At 34.4% G+C, this 18,453-nt stretch overlaps 1 protein-coding gene and 2 non-coding genes across 7 annotated transcripts in view; 1 reads left to right on the top strand and 2 right to left on the bottom strand.

The window, feature by feature from the left end:
• The window catches only part of crb (cell polarity complex component crumbs), a 390,522-nt gene that overhangs the window by 121,882 nt on the left and 250,187 nt on the right, over window positions 1-18,453 (bottom strand). For all 5 annotated transcript variants that reach the window (XM_069839830.1, XM_069839829.1, XM_069839831.1 and 2 more), the window contains 4 exons: window positions 14,474-14,578; window positions 11,337-11,447; window positions 7,543-7,660; window positions 6,359-6,497 (listed from right to left, as the gene is read on the bottom strand). In XM_069839830.1, coding sequence (XP_069695931.1) covers window positions 6,359-6,497; window positions 7,543-7,660; window positions 11,337-11,447; window positions 14,474-14,578 — 473 coding nt within the window. The remainder of the gene's footprint in view (window positions 1-6,358; window positions 6,498-7,542; window positions 7,661-11,336; window positions 11,448-14,473; window positions 14,579-18,453) is intronic.
• Window positions 8,282-8,353, bottom strand: TRNAN-AUU (transfer RNA asparagine (anticodon AUU)). Its single transcript has one exon. It is a non-coding gene; the product is annotated as a tRNA-Asn (tRNA).
• On the top strand, window positions 8,403-8,474 carry TRNAN-AUU (transfer RNA asparagine (anticodon AUU)). The gene has a single exon. It is a non-coding gene; the product is annotated as a tRNA-Asn (tRNA).

An 18,453-nucleotide genomic window follows, 5' to 3' on the forward strand; every position in this document is an offset into this window, starting at 1 on the left:
GGAAGCAAATGTTACAAGAAACTCAAGTCAGATTACACAACATTACAGCAAAACAAATGCTAAAATTTGGCAGTGAAACATGAGTCATAAAACAAAGAGAGAAATCTACTTGTAGAATACAAGCAGCTCAAGTGAAATTTCTGAGATCAATGTTGGGATTTATAATATTAGACCACCAGAGAAATGAAGATATTAGTGAGTGCAACATTAAAAGTTAAAAATACAGTAACAGAAATTATTGTCATAATTTTATATAGATAATTGTAACAATGCCTTGTTTATTGACAGCTATAAAAAAAACATTTATGTAATGCTTCTGAATCTGTTTGATGTACACCCTCTGACATGGAAATTGGTCGCTGTTCAGAGACTAAATCCCATCTCGGAATAATTTAGGAATCATTGTGTATGCTGCGTTTTACATAGAGATTCGATGCCCGATCTTTGGAATGAGACGAAAGAGCTCTATCATTACAGCATAAAGACTTCGTAAGGAATATGTTGTTTCATGACATACACATACATTGCTGCTATGACTTTATTTCATTCTTGGACCTTGATGCTTAATATTTCTCCATGTGAATCTGGCGTTAACCCAAACGACACTTTAGAAGTTGGTTTCCAAAAGGTACCAACTTCAAAAAGTACAATTTTACAGGAAACAAAAAAAATTAGTTTGAGGCAATAAACTCTTTCAGACCTGAATTAAAGATCGATCAATATGACTGTTACGATCGTTCATTTTGTTGTTTCTACAAAGTTTTTCTGTTGATGATTATGCTGTTCAGATTTTATTGCATATTTAAAAATGGAGGTAGTACTTTTTGGCATGATGGATATTAGAACTTTGCTGAGTAAAAATAGCAATTTTAAGTTAAGAATTATAATGTAGACAAACATTATTATTAACTAAATTATATTTATGGCCTAAAATAATTTACGAGCCCTTCGTCCAGCTTCCAAAAGCCTACGCCGCACTGTTGTGACGTGAATCTTCGCCCCAGTGGTAGCCATTAACTCGCGGGTTAAGTCGACAGCAGTTAGTCTAGGATTTAATTTACTTTTCCTGACAATTAAACGATCATCTGCAGGTGAAGTCTTCCTTTTCCGGCCACAGTTTCCTTTTTTCTGGGGTGTGATGGATCCAGTCTCCCTGTATTGTTTTATGATCGAATTAACAGTAGCCAAACCGATGTGACATTCTGCAGCAATTTGCCTCTGCGTCATATAAGAATGCTCTGCTAATGTTATAATTTTAGACCATTTTCGTGGAGTTGTATCCATTTGTGAAGACGACAGAATGTACACAGGATTGCAGTATTAATTCTTCAACACAACTGAAATGCTTATAAGTACAAAACGACAAGCAAAATGTCACATATTATAAAAAAATAATGACAGACCTTCAACAATGGAATTACACGTACTACAGATGTCAATTAAAGTGGTATGAGCAGCTGTGAGGCCAACAATGACAGAAAATGTAAAAATATATCGTGTTCGGATTAATTTGCACGCTACTGTACAGTTGTATTTTTCCGTTTTTTTTTTTTTTCGATCAACCCAAAAACCCTGTCTGTGGGCATGTATGGGTGCTTCTTCACCGAGAGAACCATTTCACTCTTAAAGCAAAGTTAGGGTAGACTGTATAGTTATTGACACTGTTACAGTTATCGACACTTTTCCATTCTTGTGTACATAATAAGGTTTCTACTGCAAAGAGGAAGAAGGTACTTTCATTATCTGATGGTACATTTTAATCCTAAAACAACACTGGTAATTCGTTTTAAATAGTTGGTTGCATTGTCGAATAATTCTCAACTTTCATAAGGCATGTAAAAATGAGTGCATATTTTAAATATTTTTTTAAGCATTTACCTTTATTCTTTGTGTGCCTGCGTACATATTAGTATCAGGTAAGACATAATTTCAATTAGTATTATGATAATAAAACTACCTAATATATTAAAACTATTTCTACCACTTTTATTAACTATATTGTGATGATTTATTCTCAGTGGCAATAACTAGAACCTTATATCTATTAAACTCAGTCACTGACATCCTATGTCAGCAACTGTATTTTTGAGAAATTTATTTATAGCTAGAATTTTAACGGAATTTTATAGATATTGACATAATGAAATCATAATACAGATTTTAGATGTACTAATTTCACTTCTTACAGTTAATGTCACTGGGTGTCAATAACTGTGTGTTGTGTGTCAACAACTATCTTATTCTTATTCACGCCTAGGCAAGCCTAGGCCTAATGTGAATAAACGAAAACAACGGTACTCTTCTGAAACATTGAAGACTGCTATAGACGCTGTGGATGGGCATAAAACTCATCTCACATATCAATTGAGTGAACTCTGTTCTGAATTAAAAATAATTTTGATTGCTCTGTACCCCCTCTCCCAAATTCTACGAGAATCATACACCCAGCAGATGTATCTGCTTTCTTTCCCCTTAAGTGTGGACAGAAGTCTGCTGTGTTAGAACGGCGAAGGACACACCCATCACAAGCATTGGCCAAGGAATTCTTTGCTGCAACCCTGGAAAAAGTGGTGAAGGCACAAATAAAGGCTGAAACATTGCAGAAAGGTTTCAGAACTTGTGGTCTATATCCTTGGGATAGCAATGCTATAGATTATTCAACATGTTTGTGTGACAGCCATAAAATAAAAGCCAATAGAAATGATTTGCCTAGTAGAGATACCAATGAACAGAGAACATCCAACTCTGTTCTCACACACAACAGATTCAAGGAAATTATTGGTCAACATTTGCTTTCAAAATTTTAGTCTGTAGACAGAAACAACAAGATCTGTACTTGGGAGAATGAAGAGTCTATAATGTTGTTTACAATATGGATCGAGCGAGTATCTTCCCATGAAAGACAGACTGAAATGTTGGAAACACAATTACCAGCAGAGAATGATGGGAACAAAGAAAGAGATTTGACTCAAGAGGAAGATAATGTTTCTGTACTCGAAGAGGAAAAGTACATCTCAGATGCAAATCATTCAATAGGTGAATCAAAATCAATTCAAAGATGTGTAAATGATAACCCTGCTTTCGTTGATATAGTCTAGCAACACAAAATAACCAGGGTAAATCACCACTATCAGATATTCTTGTATGGCCAAATATCCCTAAGAGGAAGGGGAAAAGAAATATTGAAAGAATGCCTTTTGTACTGACTTCAGATAAATGGCAGGAGTTACACAATGAGGAACAAAAGAAGAAGTTACATTAGAAAAAGAGAAATTAGAAAGGAAGAGAAAAGGAGAAGAAAAGAAGAAAAAAACAAAAAGAAATAACTAAAGCAGTCCGAAAAGAGAACAAAGGTTTACAGAAACAAAACGTAAAGAAGACTGTAACTGAAAATCGGGTAGAAGAAAGTAAAAAAAAAGCTAAAATAGAATAAATTCTACAGAAAAAAAATGAAACTACGAATCAGGTACAAGAAAAAACTAAGGTAGTCAGGAGACAACGTTTCTCTGATGAAGCTACAACGAAATTTCAGAATTTGACAAGCCAAAATGATATTGTATTCAATATTTCTGAGAAAAAACAAAGACCCACTTTAGATGGACTATGTTTTAAATGTGCAGCAAATGCAAAGAATGATGGAAGAGAGTGTGACTTCTGTGAAAAATTGTTTCATAACAAATGTTTCTCAAATCTCCCTTCAACATCAATTCCGACAGTAGTATTCACTATTGTAACCATTGTAAAACATTTATGGATGACATTCTACATGATTGTACGTAGGATTCTATGTTAATTTCTCATAACCAGTTGTTGACCTTTATGTGGATAGACTACATAATTTATTATGTACTGTAAGTGTAATGTAGTCTAAATATCCTTCATTTCATTTTGTGTAAAAGTGGACTTAAAAACAGCTAGGCTAGGTCTGGATGTAAATAAAATACTTTTGTGTCAACAACTGTATCAAAGGTGTCAATATCTATCTAATAAGTGTCAATAATTATACTTTCTTGTAATTTTTTTATTTATTAATCAATTAATGACCATTAAAGTGCATTTGAAAATATCTGACTCACCCAAGATAACATAGGAGTTCTTTAGAACTAGTAACAAAATGTAAAACACCTTACTTACTGAAAATAAAGAACTGCAGGAGAGAAATGTAAAGAAAAGTGCTTAATGTGTCAATAACTATACAGTTTACCCTATGTGCAATTATACGGAATATAAAAAGATTACAGTAGTTCTTATTTTATTATGAACAGCTGTCACAGAATAAATGTATTGTAACATTAAACAATGGTCTGAAAATCTTTAGAAAAATCCTAAAGATATGAACTTATTTCATTCGGAACTCCATGCTCTTGGTTTTCTGACCATCTGGAAATGAACTTCTCAGTTGCAGACCAACACTATAGCACTGCGTAAATTTCTGCAATTCATTTTATCATATTCTGCACACTATAAGCTTTCTTTGGAACATAAGCTCATTGCTACTTACTCTCAGTTGCAAAATATTTAATACTATTAGTAGTATTTAAATTCATTAATATGTCGCATCAACGGACGTATATACATCACCAAACATCGTAAGATGAAAGATTACATTTGTAAAAAAGTTTCTTCACACCCATAAGCAGTGCTGACTAGATCAGACGCTATGGACAGTACTCTATAACAGAGTCGCCAGTATGAAAGGATAATTCCAAGCCTTTGGCGTGAGACAAACTCGATAGCTCAGTGGTAGAGCGCCTGACTGGAGAACAGGAAGTCGCAGGTTTGATTCCCGCTCGAGGTTGTGTAATTTTTCTTTCATATCATGGCATGGTTGTGACTATAATAGTATTTAAATTCATTAATATGTCACATCAACGAACGTGTATACGTCACCAAACATCGTAAGATGAAAGATTACATTAGTAAAAACAGTATATTAAATCATGAGTGATAGTATAGAGCAGAAAATTAGGCTTATTACAAATTAGTATTATCAATATTATTATTCACCTGGTGTTTTCATCTCATTTGCAACTTGTCACATATTTTTAGAAACCACATTATTGTCGTGATATTGTTTCAAAGATTTTACAGAATGTATATTTCCTGTACTAAAACAACTAATTTATCCGCATCGAGCTCCATTATGAATAATGTGCATTACGTAACAATATAGTATTTGTAGATAGTAAAGTGTGCAATCATAGCCACTACTAACACATGCGCAATACACTGCAGCTATCAGACAGTCTCCTTGCGATGAACTTCAAGCAGTCATTTGATGCTGTCTCTCTGTGTCTCTTTGTGTCTGCTAGCGACCGTCACGCAGCATCTGATTCTGTGTGCACCACATAATAAGAAATCAATGGGAGACAAGTACAATGGGACAAAATGTCGCATCGCGCTGCATCTGATTCTGTGTGCACCTGGCCTTAGTTTATAGCTAGTTACAGTGGGATGTTTGAATCGTATTGGTGGGTGCACATATCTATTACATATTATTACTTTCATTTCCGTATTTGCGAGTAGGAATACATATTGTACTAGTTTGCATATCTTAGCATATTACTTCCAACTTGAGAAGAAGAATGGCTGCACCGAATTTTACGTCACTCGCAAGGCATTTGAAAATGGAGGAGAGGACTAAGGCTTGATGCATAGTTATGATTTGTCCACACTTTTAAAGGAATGGCACAATACACTATTGACAGATAGTGATGGTCAGAGGCAAGCTACTAAGGAAATATAATTGTAAGATGTAAATTATCTTTCACTTTGGCCGACAGCTTTCAGTTTTCTCGAAATGCAGGCACGAAAGAGAAACGGACAATGTTAAGAATTCTGCTCAAAACTGTGTTCAAGATCCTTCTCTATTATCTAGACTGCCGAATACAAAATGCGTCTAGATATGTCTAATCACATATAATTTGAACCATACTATTAAGTGATTAGCTGAAGCCCCATTGCATAAATGTGACTGTGTTACGAAGTGAAAATAATAGGTACTGTCCCTGCTTCTGTTACACCAGGGGTTCTTAATCTTTTATTTGCCTAGACCCAAAGAGTTAATTGGGTGATAAACTTGCGCGACCCGTGGGCTTATTTTGAAGTTAAACAGTGCTATTATAATAAAAACAATTTAAAAAGCGTAGCAATTATTTATTAATTTAGAGTTGTAATATTTCATAATAAAGAATAATTATAAAATATAATCATAATCTCAAGTACTTTAATTAACATTTTTTTTATTTCATTTTTTTGTGAAGCTACCGGCGACCCATCCCGAAAGCCACGTGACCCATAAGTTAAGAACCTCTGTGTTACACCAATCCAATAGGTAAATATGGCATTTATTACTTACCAATTCACAATTCAGACCATCAAACCCTCGTTGGCATTCGCAGATGTAACCACCATATGTATCAAAACATCTTCCTTGGTTTAGACATGGATTGTTCTCACATTCATTAATATTGAATTCACAGTTTGGTCCCGTGTATCTGTAAATAATAAAACCATATGAGCCCACTCTTCATATGTAGACTTATTAGTACCGGTATGTATAGTAAACGGAAAACAGTAGATGTCACTGAATGATGTACACAGCCTAATGCTCTAAATGATATCTCTTGAAGTTAATGCAGCTCTAGAAGCTCTCAAGTCTATTGCTGTTAATTCCATAAAAAATGTCTTACTGGTACTTCTTTACAGTGCCTAAACAATTAAAACATGACTAAGGGACAAAGGTCAACATAGAGTTTGAACGACTGTTCCTAGTACATACTTGCAATGATTAAAGAGATTAATTATTCCCTGCTATGACTAAATTTCCCCCTCCATTACCGCAATAGCCCACCCTAAGTTTCAAGGTTAGAAGTTTATACTATATTTTATCAAATTCAACGACAGGAAAAACAACGCTGATCATTGAGCAAGTATGTTCGTTCATATGTTACTAGCAGTAACTCCTTAATCCACAGAAACCTCCAGTTTCAAAAAGTTAAGAATGTTTTAACACAGAAGATTTTGGCATACAGAGACAACAATTAGCCACAGTTACTAAATTGTGGAAAGTTAAGGTTTTTTTTTTTTTTGTATAAGCCTAAGCCATAATTTAGGAAAAATGAACATTCCTTTCAAACTCCTGAATTACTGCACTAGAGGAAATGAGGGATAGTACCGGTACTACAACCATTGCAATCAGCTCTGGCCTGTCTTGTGGCCATAGATAATCACTGATACCTTATGGGACCACTTTATTTTTAATCCTTCTTCTCAAAATAGAGAATTAATAAAAACCTCTGTGAAATAAATATATGGTGAAAGGAGATAGACGACAGAATTTAAACGAAATAAGATAGGCCTAGTTATCATATATGAAAACAAAGGACCTCATGAAGAAAATTAAGCTCCGGGCCTCTGAAATTGTAAATCAGGTCCTGTCCCTTTCTACTCCATTTTGTACTCTCACATCTGAAAATGGTATGTTCACTCAGCAAATATTTTGTGAGCTAAATAGGCTTACTGGGATGAGAAAATACTCACCCTGTTCGGTCACAGTCGCAGGTATAGTTATTGATGCGATCCACACAATTACCACCATGTTGACAAGGTTTAGAAGAGCATTCATTGATGTCAAATTCGCAGTCTGGACCTTCAAAACCTGTCATGAAACATTTAATCTAAATTAGAATCATTATGTTCGTCGTACAAATCAGGATAAAATGCTTTACTTGTTTACAATATAAAAACAAATGTTATGTAATTATTATCGATAGTTCTATATGCAAAGAACTATCCGAAATTAATAATAAATTTTAAAGTTGGAAGTGAAGCACCATACTACCAATCCAAATCTTTAATAATGATAATTATACAAAAACAATAACAAAGCACATTTATGATACATTATCATTTTAACAATATATTACATGCAAATCAAGATTTTCAGGTATAACTCCCTGTAAAGTTGATTTGAATAATTTCGAGGGAAAAATTGTTCCGGAGCCGGGTATCGAACCCGGGACCTTGGTTTAACGTACCAATGCTCTACCACTGAGCTACTCGGGAACTCTAACCGACACCGATCCAATTTTTCCCTCTATATCCACAGACCTCAAAGTGGGCTGACAACTGTCAAGCAACCAACTTCGAGTGCACACTAACTCCGTGTGACTTAAATTGTGGTTTTCTGTTAACGAACAGTGACTTGTATTATGCAAATCAAGATTTTCAGGTATAGCTCCCTGTAAAGTTGATTTGAATAATTTCGAGGGAAAAATTGTTCCGGAGCCGGGTATCAAACCCGGGACCTTTGGTTTAATGTACCAATGCTCTACCACTGAGCTACTCGGGAACTCTAACCGACACCGATCCAATTTTTCCGGATCGGTGTCGGTTAGAGTTCCCGAGTAGCTCAGTGGTAGAGCGTTGGTACATTAAACCAAAGGTCCCGGGTTTGATACCCGGCTCCGGAACAATTTTTCCCTCGAAATTATTCAAATCAACTTTACAGGGAGTTATACCTGAAAATCTTGATTTGCATAATACAAGTCACTGTTCGTTAACAGAAAACCACAATTTAAGTCACACGGAGTTAGTGTGCACTCGAAGTTGGTTGCTTGACAGTTGTCAGCTCACTTTGAGGTCTGTGGATATAGAGGGAAAAATTGGATCGGTGTCGGTTAGAGTTCCCGAGTAGCTCAGTGGTAGAGCGTTGGTACGTTAAACCAAAGGTCCCGGGTTCGATACCCGGCTCCGGAACAATTTTTCCCTCGAAATTATTCAATATATTACATGCAAATTTAAGGTCCTCTGAATTTTTAGTCGAAATTACTTATATTTTAAATATATCTTTTACTCACTCATCTTAAATTCATCTTTCATTTCCAAATCCGAGATGTTACCATATACATTTGCCCTTAAACATGTAAACCATTGTTTCAATTTAAATTAATACCTGTTACGGCATGCCCATCTCTTCTTCTGACATTGAATTAGCAGGCATTCTTTTAGCAATCTCTCATTTGTAACTTTTTATGATATTTTAATTCTCCATAACATTCATGTACGGTACTTTATTGTTATACTAACGTATTTTAACTACCGTATTTTCTCAAATACTCCATGCTCTCGATTAAGCCGTGCACCCCACTTTTGAAAGGAGGGGAAAAATACAAAAATAAAACTTTCAACAAATGTATTCACTTCAAATTACATGTCAGTTGTCTTGCTTAAGTGGCCATTTAGACGATTCATTCATTTATAGTGTTCTATCCAAGGGCAGGTCTTTCACTGCAAACACAACTTTCTCCAATCTTTTCTATTTTCTGCCTTTCTCTTGTCTCCACATATGATCCATATATCTTATTGTCGTCTATCGTCTGATATCTTCTTCTGCCCCGAACTCTTCTCTCATTCAACATTCCTTCCAGTGCATTCTACAGTAGGCAGTTAGTTTCTTCTCAGCCAGTGATCCAACCAATTCCTTTTCCTCTCCCTCATCAGTTTTAGCATCATTCTTTCTTCACTCACTCTTTTCAACACAGCTTCATTTCTTATTCAGTCTGTCCACTTCACACATTCCATTCTTCTCCATATTCACATTTCAAATGCTTCTATTAGCTTCTTTTCACTTCGTCGTAATGTCTATGTTTCTGTTCTATACAATGCCACACTCCACACAAAGAACTTCAATAATCTCTTCCTTAGTTCTTTTTCCAAAGGTCTGCATAAGATATATCCTGCAATATTAATAGCTTAAGTCAGTAAATTAACTATCTTTATTTTGTATGAGACTATGTACGTGATTTCTGATAATGAATATCCATTATTACTAGTAAATTCTTCATTCTACACTGTTTTTGCCATCACCATCATTGTCATTGCCCAGGCAATTGTCTTCACTCTCACTTCTTCATACATATTTATGCTGTGTTCTGTCCAGCTGACTGGAGATGTTACACCTATTGAAGCTCTTTTCAACAAGAGGGAGTGACATGCATGCCCATGCGTCACGAATCCATTGAAAATATAAGATGCACTAACTACACATTTGTCATTTATCACTTGAACTTTATTCTTACACATGCACTGCTAATCCAAACGCCATTTAAATATATAAAAAAATTGAAATACGCACTGGGAAGAGAATGGGATGTGCTACTACCTTAGGAATTGTGCGGAAGGAAAATTGGGCAATGTTTTCAACTTCATTGCATATTTCGGGGGGGGGGGGGAAGTGCGCGGGGTATTCAAGAAAATGCGGTCATTTCGAATATTCTCGTTCCTTATCGTCTTCACTCTTGTTGTAGAGTATACTACACGTAATTTTCTTTTAATTTTTTTTGCAGTGTCTTGGATACTTTTGAAAATTTTGAAAAATTAAATTTGATAGAAATGAAGAGTATCACTTTTGCAACATTTCTATAGCAGAATTATAAATTAGAATTTAAAATTTGGGGGCACCAAGAGTCAAAATTGCTCCAAAATTTGATTTTCTGTGAAGACTTGATTTAGGATTTTTGGAACCCCAGAATGATTATGTGACCTTTTTTTTTTTTTTTTTAAATATAAAGAGGTCATGTTATTCAAGTTTGTATCCTCCAATACTTCTCTCGAAAGCTTCATTTGTGTTATATTCTTTTCATTTTTTATGTCTATTCATATCTGTGATTTATATAAAGCACTGGCATAGTTAAAATGTTGAAATCTTAGGCTATGTCTTTCTTATTCCTCTTCTCCGTTATTTTTTGTTTTGTTTTATATAACGAATTATTAAAATGTGTGTACTATAGTTTGATACTAATACCATAAAGAGACAGTTAAAATATATATCTACATTTATCTGATTATTTCTTGGTGTAACATGGCGTACTAGAATTTTATTGCTCTGCAGAGGATTTTGTTATGTTATATTACCATATACTGCGTGGTATAATATTATATCATATTTTTCTATATTACCTCTGCATATTAAGGAAATAATTTAACACTGAATTCACAAGAGAAAGAAATACTACGGAAAAAAAAAACACCTGGTATAAGGACCTATTTGAAAGTCTTATGGGAAAAAAAAACAAACATTGTAAATTACTGAATAATTCAAGAATACATTCAACTCATGATGGAAAACATTTGAAGGTGCCAGAAATTTGAATAACATGACTATTTCCAGCGTCTCTTTGAATGTGCATCAATATTATTGCAGAACCATTAATTGGTTTGCATGATGTATCACTTTTATCCTCAACTGAGACTGTAGGTCTACATGCCATAAAACAGACTTCTGCATAACATAATACTACTTAAAGTCATATTGTGTCCTTTTATACACTAACCTGGCAAGCAAGTGCATTCATATCTGTTGCCTGTCACTCGACAGCTGCCATTGTTCTTGCATGGGAAACTTTCACACAGGTGGGGACCCACTTCTGTCTCACAGTGAGGACCTGGAAGTGGTAATTAATTAAACGCATATGCTTAATATTATTTTCACTGCTAGCTTAAAGATAAATATACTTATGAAAAAAAGGAGAATTAATTATTCTACTGATATGCTTTGCATGTAAAAGAATTTTATTACATCAATTTCGATATGTATGTATATCAGAATAATTATTTTCTTCAGTAAAACATCCGAATGGTATTATTTAACTAAGAATTAAAAGAAACTACGTTCCATTTACAGAGGTTAAGAATAATTGTCCATTAATGTAAAGCAAGATTCCAACTCTTGTAAGATTTTGAGAAAGGGATAACAAGAAATATAAAACAACAACAATAAGAAATTTTATTATCCTTATTTTTTTTAAGATTTTGTTGTGATTCATGACTAGAGCCCGGATTTCCATGCAAATGCCTGTTTTTATATAAGCTTGTTACACTTCTCAAACTTTGCAAATATTCGTTTTATGACTTGTCAACCCAAATAACCGTACTTTTTCTGTGCGTGCATGTTTGGATGTTCTGGGAGTAAATTCATGCATAATGGATATTTTGAAGACTTTAAATTTAACAGCACATACTTAGACATTTATATTGTATATTATGTTCATATTATGTTCTTTTTTCTGACTTTAGTGCATATATTACGTTAACTTGCATAATAGTATCTTTTATGAATGTTGCTTCATAGAATCTATTTCCACGTTATTTATCTATTCAGAAAAAAAAAATAAAAGAAGGATACAGGTAATATGGTTTCGTGGCATCCTACCTGACAACTAGTCTTTGGACTTACCAGTAATTTTCCCTTTGTTACACTGGATTTCCAACCCCCAACTATCACTTATTACAAGCCAGGTGTCAAAATATTGAAGAAAAGGAAGGCAGAAGCAGCATGCTTGCAAACTGCAATTTTGTATACTTTTGTGTTGAACTGTGAAGCGTTGCTACGGCTCCTTTTAGAACTACAGGAAGAGAACTTGTGTCAAAATGAATTGAGAGAAAGAAATTTCTAAAGATGGGTGGACGGTGACTTCATTTCATTACTCTTAATTGTACTTTCATCTCATGTTTCTCCGAAATCAAATTGTACTTTATTTTTAAATTTATCATTGTTCTGTATTCTCTCGGCAAATCATATTGTATCTTATTTTTAATTTAACCTCTGCTTTGTATTCTGGATCCTAGTGGTCAGCCGTAGATGTCGGCCAGATGTCCCAAATTGTAGAATTAGTAGTAGTTATTGTGATTGTTGTGATAAAGACCTAAGTACAGACCAATTATTTAGTCCTGACAGCTCAGCGACCCGAAAGAGGGGAAGTAATCAGAGGAGTGGGGAAAGTTTTGGAGTAGACATAAGGGCGAGCAGTCGGTAAAGGCAAGCGAGTGAATAAACCAAACACCCCTTGGCGTAACTAAATGGACTTGCCTGTCCCATGCGCACATCTCCGGCTACTGTCAGGACTAAATAATCGTACTATACTTGTGTATTTTGAGACTCGTGATAGCGTTGCGGTTAAGATGTAACATTGCAAAGTCGGAATGTCGCGGGTTCAATTCTCGATAGGGTCATGGTCATGCAGAAATGCAAAAATCTTACAATTTGACCTCACTTTGCCCCATATTTCCTCACTTAAGTATGTATCTGTCACTTCTTGTGATGTAGAAAGATCGTTTTCTGCGTTCAAGAATGTGCTTCAGATAAACACGTGGTGAACTTGAGTGGAGAAAATTCTGTGAAATTAGTTGTAGTACATTGTTTCAAAATAAAATAAAAATGTAATATAATATAGAAATTAATTTCAATTGTGCATATTTTTACTGTTTTTTGCTTCATTGTAGATGTTTTGCCATATGATAGTGCATGAATACATGCATATTTTAAAATTTTATAGTGCTTGGAAATCCGGGCTCTAGTCATAACAATGGCAGTGGTAGTGGTAGTGGTGGTATTGGTGATGGTTGTGGTAGTGATACTGGCAATAACGACTAGGGTTGTCAACTTTTTTTTTTTAAGAAAATACAGGAGATTAAGAGGTTGACAAAATTTCAAATAAAAAATTGAAAAATTATTCAGTTCAATTACTAAAAAGCAACTTTATTCTACACTTCGACAGCTAGGCTTAAATCAAGAATATTTTGAGACAGATCTTGTCTCGCGTAATAGTTGAAGTCAAATCCAGTTTGTAGCTTGGATTTGATTAGATGTGTCATACTCCTGTTTCGAATATCTGTCCTGCTCATGAGATAAAACATCCTCTTTGTATGAACATTACTACTTGGTATGCATAGAACAAACTGGTCAGTTTTCCCAAAATTATACTATTAATATTGTTGATTTAAACAGGGGAAACCTAAAACCCATTTCCAGCAAGCATTACCTTCCGAAAAAAAACTGCATATTTCAATGCATCTCTAGAACAACAAAATTCATCATACAAACAGTCATCATTCACGACAAAATCAAATGTTTAGAATGACTTTTACATTGCAAAAATAAGGGAGAAAAATGCTCGAAGAGAAGAAAAATATGGGAGCCAGGAAGCTGTTAAAAATTTGGGGCAAATACGGGAGATCCCGGGAAATATGGAAGAGTTGGCAACCTTAATAACGACAGTGATAATGAGCATCTGTTTTAATAGCTTAATATTTCAAATAGCTAATTTCTTTATGAAATAATTCTCTACACAAATAAAAATTATAATCTACACATTAAAACCTGCAGCTTTAATAATTCGTAGTTAAAATCTCAAATTCATTCTGTGTGTGTGTGTGTGTGTGTGCGTGCGTGCATCCGTGCATCCAATGCCTATCCACTTCAATTACATGATTCGGGTTCGGCATATTGCGGATAGCTGGCAGAACTGTGACCCATTTTCAAGTTGTACACCACTTCAGCAGGCCACACTGTGTATCTGTGGAGAGTTATGTCGTGTACTAATGTGTAATTCATTCTTGATCTTAACATTGTAGGCAACGTGAAATGAATTTTCAATAGAAATACAGACTTAAAACATTTTTAATACAGTACCTGTAAATCCACCTTCACAGACGCACTTATAATTTCCTACTGCATCTTCCTCGCAACGACCATTGTTCTTGCATGGGTTTACGCCATTTCGTTCACAAGGAGAGCCTGAGAAGTATTACAACAGATCTAATAATTAACAGGAAAAGAAAATCAAATTCTCTTGAAAACAGAATATGCGACTAATGAAAACATTATCATAGGAGAAAGAGAAGATAAATTATTATTAATGAATAAGTTAGGACCAGATGAGATAGGAACAGAAAGGAAAAGAGGATAGAAGTAGGAATGTGGAAAGAAGTGTGGAGGGGATGAGAAAAGCATAAAATAAATTTAACAATTCTTTCAATGTTAAAGTATGTATAATTTCAAGTAGGAGCTGGTATAGAGATGCAAATAATTTTATTTCACTGAAAGGTAAACAAATAAGAAAGAAAATTCCGGTATTAACCCCTTACCACATTCTGGGACAGATATGGCACATACCGGTTTTATATTCATATAACTTATAAGCATATAATATTTGAAACTGCATACTGGGACAGATATGGCACACTGTCAATAACCGGATTTGACCATATGTGACATCAGTTGAGAAAGAGAGAACTACTTACATTATTTGAATATAAAACCGGTGTGTGCAAGACTGTCCTATGCGGTAAGGGGTTAACATTTTTATCTACTTTCTGTCTTGAACAGTAGGGCAATACAGGTTCTGAAATGTTTATCATCTGTTTCATAATAGAGCCAATGGAAAATCCTGAGTATTACTTGCATCATTATTTTGCTCATATATTTTATCAAATATCAAAATGAGTTAACCAATTGCACATCACTGATATAAAAAATTAATATTTAATAATTAATTTAAATTATTGTAACTAAAATATTATTTCTAAAATTATAATTCATAATAAGATTAGTAAGTGCAAAAGTAAATCTCAGTATTAGATCAAAACAGCCAAGATTAATTCACATCACATAAGCACAAGATATATTCTGTAAGAAAATATACTTAAAAACTGTAGTTTACTTTATATGCATGTTGTATCTTCTATGAAATACAGAGAAACGTGTATTGCACGTTTTCATTTTGTTCGTTCATTATTTTCAAGAGATCCCATTCAATATAAAAGTAGTCATCAAAATCCCTACTTACAAAAGTATTCCTGATTGTATACGTTTATAAAAAATGTAAACGTATATTTCTCTGTGTTTCATATCGAATGTATAACGCTAAAGTAAAACTGTTAGAATATTTTTTATAGTATTTCAACACATAGGCCTACACTAACAAAGAGAGGACAAAATGGATCCAGGATTTAGTGCAATCAATCGGATAATCTTTTACTAGTCCAGGTAATTTTACACCACAATATTTATACTTTCTGTACAAACATATTGCAAACAGACGGAAAAGTCAACAAAATTAAGAAGTGACACAAAGTTATTTTGACCAGTAAAAAGCTACCCTGATTGACTGTAAATATTAAACAGTAACAGGAATTAACATCAGCATTACCAGTACCCACACAAACCAAGCAACGGGTTATTTTGCTACAAAATTTGTCATCTCAGTACCTAAATGACACGATAAGAGAAGCATGTTTATTTTTAAAGCTGACACAAAAAGACTCCCAGCAAGATTTTGTGAGAGAAAGCATAAGCCCTAGTACAAATAGAAAATAAGAAAAATACATACCCAAAAACAAAAGAATAATACTATATACACTTTGAAGTGACAAAGCTGAAAGATAACATCATTATAAAACAGAAGGTAAGTGTCACAGAATTGCCAGGATTTCGTTAGGCACTTGAAATGCTCAAATGGTGTCAAATTTCAAGAATTCACGAGGGTCATTCAATACATAACACATCTGTTAATAATATGGATACTTTTTTATATTTAAGATTTTACTAACGAATTTTGGAACGAACAGTTCCAGTATTTATGTAGTAGAACTTAAGCTTACCTGTTCGTATTTTCTTCCAAGTTCCTGGCCTGTGCTCATCGCGTCAATAGAGTCGGAGTCCTTCAGTGAAAATTGTTACAACACTGTTTCCAACATTTTTAACCATTCTACCCAATTTTTAATTGATTATTTAACGACGCTATATCGAATAATATGTTATTTAGCATTGATGGCATTGACAATAGTGAGATGGTACTTTGCGAGATAAGGCCGAGTATTAGTCATAAATTACCAGACAATCACCTTACACTTGCGGAAAACCCCAGAAAAAGCCAACCAGGTAATCAACCCAAGTGGGAATGGAACCCACATCCGAAAACAGCTCCAGATCAGCAGAAAAGCGTCCTGCCGATTGAGCTACGCCTTTGGCTACTCAATTTTACACATATCACAATAAGATTTTCTCTATTGTTCCAATATTATGGTCATGTATTTTTATAGTATGCTTACCATGTGTTTGGTATCCTCAGACTGTGCATCTGAGAGTTTTTTGGCAGTATTTTGTGCTATAGGTAACTCGCGAGCTTTCCCTGATCACAGAAGGTCTTGTCTCAATGGGGATTTATAGCTTAAATAAATAATAAAATGTTTACAGTGTTTACAAGCTGAAGGACAGTCACGCGTAATAGTGCAGTAGTGCTTTTCTAGGCTCTTCTCTTTCCCGACTGCTCTGTTGCTTGTCTCATTAAGATTTGTATTGAAAGAACATAAAATAAAGTTATGACTTGGATTAATACGAAATTGATATTCAGTAAACGGAAAATTATTCTTTTAAAAATCTGTTTAACAATGTTTCTTTAAAATACGAGTATATCTGGACTTCACTTAGCTTTCAAATTTCAGGTATTTAACGAAAAATACCATACACGCTACATTATGAACAGCGACTGAAAAGCTTTACCCTCAAGCTTATTAAATATTGTTATTATTAGTTTTTTTTTTTAATGCTTGCTAAGAAGTTTGATATTTTTCATAAAAACAATGCCAGTGACATTCTCATCATCGCATTTTTCACACGTAAATTTCTGTAGGCTATAAACGTTTGTGTAATAAATAATGAGTTTTTGAAAGAGATAAGAGTTTTCCATATCTATGGGGTGATTTATTGCAATATTGGTAGTGGTGGTGGTTGTAGTGGTAATTATATTAGCAGCAGCAGCAAGAGCAGCAACAGCAGCAGCAGCAGCAGTAGCAGTAGCAGTAGCAGTAGTAGTAATATTTTATTTAACAATGTTTTCTTTGGCATCGAAATTCAACATGAGCGAGAAATAGTAGACAAATTTTGCCTGAAGTCCTTTTTAAGGGTTCTTTCTGGATGCCGTAAATCTACAACATGACAGATGTGTGTGTGTATGTGTGTGTGTGTGTTTTAGTCAATTCTAGGGGTAAGCATAGTAACTGAGGTAGAATTTCATGCTTTTTTGATGGCGGCACTAGAATGAGGCGATGTGGTCGGCACACGATCCGACCGCGTTTTTACCCCCGGAAAGACCCGCTACTAAATTTGATAGGAGGTTGACGGAATCTCGGATCTGTTCTGGAAGTTTTGGCAGTGAGAAAAATCCCGTCACTACCTGGGATTGAATCAAGGAAATTCTAGTCAATAGCCAGTTACTCTACCAAATGAACTATTCGTCCACCAGCGATTATACTAAAATAACTTGGAAGTATATTGAAAACTAAACGTCTTGTTCTTGCTAACCAATTGAAATATATACGTGCTTCCAATGAAATGTAGTCCTAACAGATCTAAAATAAAAACAAAGACAATTTAGAGTAATAATTATATTTGTAACAACTTTTGCGAATAATTTACATTAAGAGCAACGTTTGAGAGTCTCTCTTTAATTATGTCATGAGTAGTAGCACAGTCTAGTATATACAGTCACGAAGCTTGAGTTTATAAGGGTATTAGAAAACTTAGACTGTGCAGGTACTATTTCGCATTGTCTGTGATAAGGCGATAGTAGCGATCCTAGTGGTTAGCAACTATCTATGGATGCATATTTA

The sequence above is a fragment of the Periplaneta americana genome, chromosome 11, assembly GCF_040183065.1.
Source record: "Periplaneta americana isolate PAMFEO1 chromosome 11, P.americana_PAMFEO1_priV1, whole genome shotgun sequence".
Taxonomy (NCBI): domain Eukaryota; kingdom Metazoa; phylum Arthropoda; class Insecta; order Blattodea; family Blattidae; genus Periplaneta; species Periplaneta americana.